Source organism: Gracilinanus agilis, unplaced genomic scaffold (assembly GCF_016433145.1).
Source record: "Gracilinanus agilis isolate LMUSP501 unplaced genomic scaffold, AgileGrace unplaced_scaffold17002, whole genome shotgun sequence".
Classification (NCBI taxonomy): Eukaryota; Metazoa; Chordata; class Mammalia; order Didelphimorphia; family Didelphidae; genus Gracilinanus; species Gracilinanus agilis.
Genome location: NW_025348033.1, coordinates 1 through 6,840, shown reverse-complemented (window position 1 = coordinate 6,840; position 6,840 = coordinate 1). Strand labels below are relative to the sequence as shown.

The following is a 6,840-nucleotide window of genomic DNA, read 5'->3' as shown; positions in this document are numbered from 1 at the left end:
AGAGAGAGAGAGAGAGAGAGAGAGAGAGAGAGAGAGAGAGACCCAAGAAGAGGTTTTGGTTACAATGGAAAAGCAAACAAGACAATCATTGTAGATCTTTTTTTTTTTTTTTCCTCTCTTCTATTTCCTGAGTGTGTAACATTTCAGATATAAAGGGGTGAAAAAATGTCTATATGTGAAGCTACCCTTCTCTCTTCCCCAGGCTGCGCACTCCAGGCAGACACTAACTGTCTCTACCTCTTTAAATTCTGGAGCCGCCAGAATCCATTGCCAAGGGATAGCTCTCCTTCCACCGCCACCCCCTTCCCCTGGTTTGTTTCCCTCTGTGACCTCGAGCAGCTCTCACTCTGTCCCCAACAAAGAAAAACCAAAATGAAAACTACAGGGGGGTGGGTGGGGGTATAGAAAAGAAAACACAACTCCAAAGTGCGCCCCATATTTAAAAAAAAAAAAAAAGTTGCTTTCTGAATGCAGATGCAAATGCCCGTAACTTTATTTCTTTACTTAAAAAAAAAAAAAAAAAAAACACCAAACCCAGACACAGCCTGCCAGCCTGCTGAGCCGCCTCTGTGCGGTTTCCTGGGGGCAGATATTTACAAGCTAACAACCAGAACAGAAAAAATCACTGCCCGCCCAGCAGTCCAAGGGTTAGAACTGCGACACCTTCTTACCCAGAGAAATAAACCAAAAGCGATGATCCGTGATCAACAACATGCTAAAGTTAAACAGGAAAATGGTACAAAATAGAAGTTATTACCATACATGTCCAGCATGCAGGATTAATATTTTTGATGCAGATTTTCGTGTTTTTTTTTTCTATATAATCAAGCAGGCAAAACTTATGATATTTCGCATTGACCGTCCCATCTGAGTCCTCGGTCACTAGGTCTCAAAGGAGGCATCATATGAACACTTTACACACACTGTCTCTCTCCCCTCCTCTTGCATTTTCCATCCTGAGCAGCAGGTTAAGTCCTGCGCGAGGCGCTGGCTGCTCATTCGCAAGGTCCTTCCTTCCTTTCTTTCCTCGCCAGCGGGCGGACTCTTAGGGATGTCTTGGTCAATGTCCCTTCTCTCAGTCCACAGAGTTCTGGAAGCAAGCGACATATAAACCGCTTTCCTCACCCACCTCTCCTCCTGCGCCTCTCTCCCTAAGACTGTGAGGCTCCTTCCTACCCGCTGAAAAGTTGAGCTTGGTGCCTCCCCTCCCTACTTTTTCATAGCGAGTCTAGGAAGGCTGGAGAGAGCACGCCGCTCGGCCCAAAGGTTCCTTTTCACTCAACTTTTTCATCTTCACCCCCTCCCCCTTTTCCTATTTCTCTATTCCAGCAGGAGGATGGATGGAGATGTCAGAGATGGGAAAGGGGTGGGGAGGGGGGTGGGGGCAGGGGTTCGCACTCACATGAAGAACTCTGGAGAGGAGGGATTGTCGCTGGTGGAGCCGGCCTCCCTGAAGCCATTGCTGGCAAGTTTCTCGCATTTCAGCTTGTAAGCATCTCTCTCGCGGGCCAGCCGGGACACCTCCTGCTTGAGCTGTTCCACCTGCTGGATGAGTTGGGTCTTCTCGTTTTCCAGGTGGTGTTTCTGCTGGACTCGTTTATACCTGCAGGACTGGGCGTAGCCCCTGTTCTTCAAGGTCCTCCTCTTCTGCTTGAGGCGGATCACCTCGTCCTTGGTGAAGCCTCGCAGGTGCCGGTTCAGCTCCCTTACCGACATGGACACCAACTGGTCGTCCGAGAAGCGGTCTTCCACGCTGCTAGAGGCTGGGTGCGCCGCCGGGTGGTTATTGGGCAGCTGCTGGGATGAGGTGGAGGAGGTCGAAGGGGTGGGAGACGCTTGATGGTGATGGTGGTGGTGGTGGGGGTGCCCTCCGTTGGCCAGGTCATCGTGGCTGACTCCGGGGTATTGGTGGTGGTGGTGCTGATGTTGGTGATGGTGGTGGTGGTGGGCCCGGAAGTTCTCGAAGCCCTGCAGCTGCTGGGGGACCTGGTGAGAGCCAATCAGCGCCTCCACCGCATCCTCTGGGGTCAGGTTGAGAGCCTCCGGGTTCATCTGCTGGTAGCTGTTGGCCATCCAGTACAGATCTTCCAGGTGCGTCTTCTGCTCCGTGGGGCTGAAGCTGGGCGAAGAGGGCACAGAGCTGCAGGGAGTGCTGATGGGGGTGGACGACACCGACCCTGCGGGCTGCAGGCGAGTGCAGTGACGTCCAGGGCGCTCCGCCCGGCTTAGGGGCTCCTTTTTCACATCAAACTTCATGAGGTCGAAGTCATTCACGTACTCCATGGCCAGCGGGCTGGTGGGCAGCTCTGGGCCGATGCTCAGCTCTCCAGCCATCTCGGTCGCCGGCTACTCTTCCGACTGCTGCTCACTCCAGGCTCGGCGCTTCCACTCTCGCCCGCAGAGAAACTTTCAGCTCGTGCCCCGGAGCGGCCGAGGAAGAAGCTGGGGGAGAGGGAGAGAAGGAGAGAGGGGGCGGGGGCGCTGCAGTGCAATATGGGGAGCGGCGGCTGCGGCAGCCCCGGCCCCGCCGGCAAGGCAGGGCAACGGAACAGCAATTTGGGGGCGGAGAGGGGGTGCTGTTTGCCTTTTGCAAAGTCTTTGTCTGTCGGACGATGAAGCTCTCAGTCGCTCTCGCTCGCTCTCGGCTCGCTCTCAGGGTATTTGCAAAGTCCTGATTCTCCCCACCCCGCCACCACCCCTTTTCCCTGCCTTGCGAACAGGCTGCAAAGGGGCGGCAGCTATTGCAACTTTGTCGAGGCCCGAGAGCGGCCCGAGAGTTGGGGGGTGGGGGTGGCTGTGGCAGAAAGAAAGAGAAGAAGAGGAGGAGGAGGAGAGAAAGAGAAGGAGAAGGAGGGGGAGAAAAGCCGATCTCGAGTAGCTGCTTTCAGCCCCAGTTGTGCAGCTGTGATTTGCAAAGCCTCCCCCTCCGCCTTATATCCCTTTCCTGATGTCACTGAGGCGAGGCGGGCCAATAGCTGAGCAGCAGCCGGGGCCGGAGGCTGCGGGGGAGGGGCCCAGAGCAATGTGACAGCTCTCACGTCAGCTGACTCGCAGCTGGAGAATCAGACTAGGCAGGGACTCCAAACTAGAGTCTCTCTCTCTCTCTCTCTCTCTCTCTCTCTCTCTCTCTCTCTCTCTCTCTCTCTCTCTCTCTCCCTCCCTTTTTTCCTTGCCTTTCTCATTGCCCCCCTTCTCATTATCTCCTCCCNTCTCTCTCTCTCTCTCTCTCTCTCTCTCTCTCTCTCTCTCTCTCTCTCTCTCTCTCTCTCTCTCCCTCCCTTTTTTCCTTGCCTTTCTCATTGCCCCCCTTCTCATTATCTCCTCCCTCCTCAACCACCCCACCCCCAGTCTGGGGTCACCTCGAAGAAAGAGAGGGCTAAGACTCTCTTTGTTCTGCACATCACGCACAAGCCCCATTCACTCTGCTGGGCGTCGGGGGAGGGGGGGGGGGTGGCTGGAGTGAGGGATATCGAGGAGAACGAGTGGGCTCCCCTATTCCTGCCCTCCTTAAGTGGGACTTGGATGGAACTCCCAGGCTCCAGGGCACCTCGGGGACCAGCAGAGAGCCGGACCTGAACCTGCCCGCTCCCTTCCAGGGCTAGACCTGAGCTCCCGAGTGAGAGCTTGTGAGGATGAGAATGGGGGCGGGAGGGGGGGTGGGGCTCAGGAAGCTGAGGGAAAGATGTTCTCCTCCTCTCCCCCTTGTTCGCCCCCTCCCTCCCCAGATGTAGCCACCAGTGATAGTTGCACTGAAAGGAACCGCATTCCAGAAGGAACCGATGCCAAGACCAAGAACCCCGTTCCCAGCCAGTCCAGGTTCCCCGGTCACTCTCCATGCAAAGACGGACTCGGGACTCGTCTTCTGGACTGTTTTTCTTGTCCAGGAACAGGACTGTGTTTTTGTTTGAACATTTTGTAACGATTAAGAGAGATTAGGTCTTTTCTCCCCTCCCCCTGCCGCTTCCAGACTCAAACAGGCATAAAGTGCGACCCCATGTGGCCGTCTTGGGGAAAAGCCTCGGGGTTTAAAAAAAAAAAAAAAAAGCGCTGGAGAGAGGAGAGGATTGTAGCGGAAGGGACCAGGGCACCTTGCTGGCTAGAGACGCTAGCATTAAAACCCAGGTACAAGGATAAGAGTGGAGCCCGTCGGCCCACAGAGGCGGTGGAAGCCATAGACCTCAACCCGTTCCTTCCTCCCCCTCCATAAATGTCAAAAGAGAGTCCTTCTCCCAGAGTCACCTGTCCCTGTGACTCTCCACCTGAGAGAGCTCAGGCTACTTTACTTTCCCATTCTTTTGGCATGTTTTGCAGCATGCTGCCCAGCCTGGGCCACAGACTGCCCTCCAATCCCCTTAAGAACCTTACTCAGCGTCCCAGCTTTCCTGAAGCTCTCTCCTTAAAGGACTCAACCTCAGTGCTCTTTTACCTTTGCTCTTTCTTCCCTTAATCTCTAATCCGCGTGATTTCCCTGCAGTGAAGTAGCTCAAAGGGGTCCACTAGGGTCTAAGAGAGCTGGGGAAAGGGCTAGCCACGAGCCGACTCTCAGTTTTCAACCTGCTCAACCCGCCGTACCCAGGCTCGCTCTTCTATGCCTCTCAGTCTGATTTATTCAAAGATCCCAGCACCTTAGGCACAGAGACCGGAAAGAAGTGCGCGATTCGATGCAGAGCCAAGGACCTAGTCGAGGTCGCTCCCTTCAGCCCGGAAAAGTCTGTATCAACAGCCAGCGAGTACTGAGCAAACGTGTGCGTGTCCTACAGCATGTCCGAAGCAGTGTGCCACAATGTGAACTGGGCAAATGCGTGTCAGACGAACTCGGAGCGAATACGTCAGGTACACAAAGTGAATATGAGTCAGGCAACGTGTATGGGAAGCGTGTAACAGACCCAATGAACAGAGTGGGTGCACAATCAAAGCGTGAAAAGGGTGAGTGTGTTTCAGACAATGCGTCCTGAGTGAGCGTGCATTACAGAATGTGCCCAAGCAAGGGTGTTTCAGGTAAAGCGTGCTATCCTAACTCGCACGGGGCAAGAGCATACATAACACGATGTGTGCAGAGATCGGACCTCCAACGAAGTGTACAGAATAAATGTGTCAGACCAAGTGTCAGGTAATCGGAAGGTGGACTCCCAGAGGAATTTGTGATAAGTTGCAAAATTTCATCGTCTCTTGAAGTTACACAGCGATAGATATACGAAGTGACATGTCTCTAGCAGGGCTCTTGCAATAGAAATAAGCTGTGCTAGGACATCTAGGAGCGTGCATTGTAATCGAAATGGTCAATTGGCCCTAAAAAGTTTGGGATCGATGTCTTGTTTATTGCGAGAGATCGTAAAGGTTCTCCTTCCAAAACCCGCTCTTCGTGCAGAAACCTTTGTCTCACTCAGCTTCTAATACTTCCCAACTAGGAGATAAAAACTCGGGCTAGACAAAAGCCTTCCAAGCGCCCGCTGAGCGATGCTGTGGGCAGAAAAGCAACCCCCGAGGCCCACACCCATGGCCCGCGCCCCGCGGAAAAGCACATTTCCCGAGTTTGCTCTGCTGAGAAGTCAGGACAACATCTCCCCAACAAGGAGCCCACCAAAACCTTTTTGCAGTTCTCTTGCTAGTTTTCAGCGAGCTTCGGCTTTGCTGCCGCTGTTTTCTGCGTCAGAGGATTGCGGGCAGAACAGCATCGCCCAAGGGACTGTTCCCACAGAGAGCTACAGGCTGTTGAGGCCTCAGGCCCGCATGCAGCGCCTCAAGCTCTTGGACTTTGGACTGGAGGGAGGCCTGGATTATGTGACCTCTGTGCCATGATAGGGCACAAACAGACCACTTTCCCTACTTTAAGAAGAGCTAACCACGTTTCGCCTTCTATAAGGGCGCGCTGAACTTTGGATCCCCTTAACAGAAACCAGTTTCCCTTTGCAGGGTGGCCGCCTGCAACTGCCTACCAGAGCATCTGGAGATTGGATACTTGGACTTCAATTCTATCGCATTGCACTGGAAACCTACTAGCCCAGAGCTGATCTCCCCTGTCCCCATCCAGTCTCCGCTTTGTAGCCCCAGACCCCAGTGTTCCGATTGTCGCTAGATGTGCTTGGTTGGACAGTTTTATATGCCTTCCCTTTCTCCTGCACCAACGTTGTCCTTGTCCGTTGCCTTCTATCCATCCACGAAAGCGAGCCCATTTCTGCTTGTCCCAAACCCCGCGACTTTAAGCGGGTCTCGGATACACAGGTCTCAGCCAGAGCGCAGCCGTCACGGGGGAGTGGGTTAGGTTTTATTTTGTCTTTACACTAGTCGTCAATGCTTAATCAAGGTAAGACTGACAAATTGGAGAGAACTCCGGACATTGTCTCCCCAACACTTCCCTCACCCACGCATACACACACTCTCGCGGGCACCCACAAACACAGCCTCCCAAGTACACGTCCCAGTCCTTTCGAAAATTCAGTCCTTGTCCTGCCCGCCGATGGAGTAATCCTACATGCAGCCTCGACTGTAACGTCCCAACCAATTCTGAGCTATCGGCAGATGCATTCAGAATGTTGGAAAGAGAGAGCTTCAGGAAGACTGCAATCTTAATTTCAATCAACTATAGGCTTCATTTTAAATGCCCCGTCCATATGCCTCTTTCTATAGCCTGTCCGCATTAAAAATATAAAGGGGGGGGGGGCGGAGTGTCACCTATCACTCCACTCCTAGACTCATCTTTCCATGTGTCCCAGCTGCAGCTCTCACCCCAGGGATGCTCTGTCTAGGACTCAGAATTGCCATTTTCTCTTTTTGCAGATGCCAGAATACGAGAGAAAGAGAGAGAGAGAGAGAGAGAGAGAGAGAGAGAGAGAGAGAGAG

The 6,840-nt window shown here is 53.4% G+C and overlaps 1 protein-coding gene across 1 annotated transcript; it reads right to left on the bottom strand.

Annotated features, from left to right (window-relative positions):
* Positions 1-17: 17 nt before the first annotated feature.
* Positions 18-2,841, bottom strand: MAFB (MAF bZIP transcription factor B). The gene is made up of 2 exons (XM_044683237.1): positions 1,403-2,841; positions 18-1,090 (listed from the first exon to the last, which is right to left on the bottom strand). The coding sequence occupies exons 1-2, from the start codon at positions 2,332-2,334 to the stop codon at positions 883-885; spliced, it is 1,140 nt and encodes a 379-aa protein (XP_044539172.1). The 5' UTR covers positions 2,335-2,841; the 3' UTR covers positions 18-882.
* Between the last annotated feature and the right edge of the window lie 3,999 nt (positions 2,842-6,840).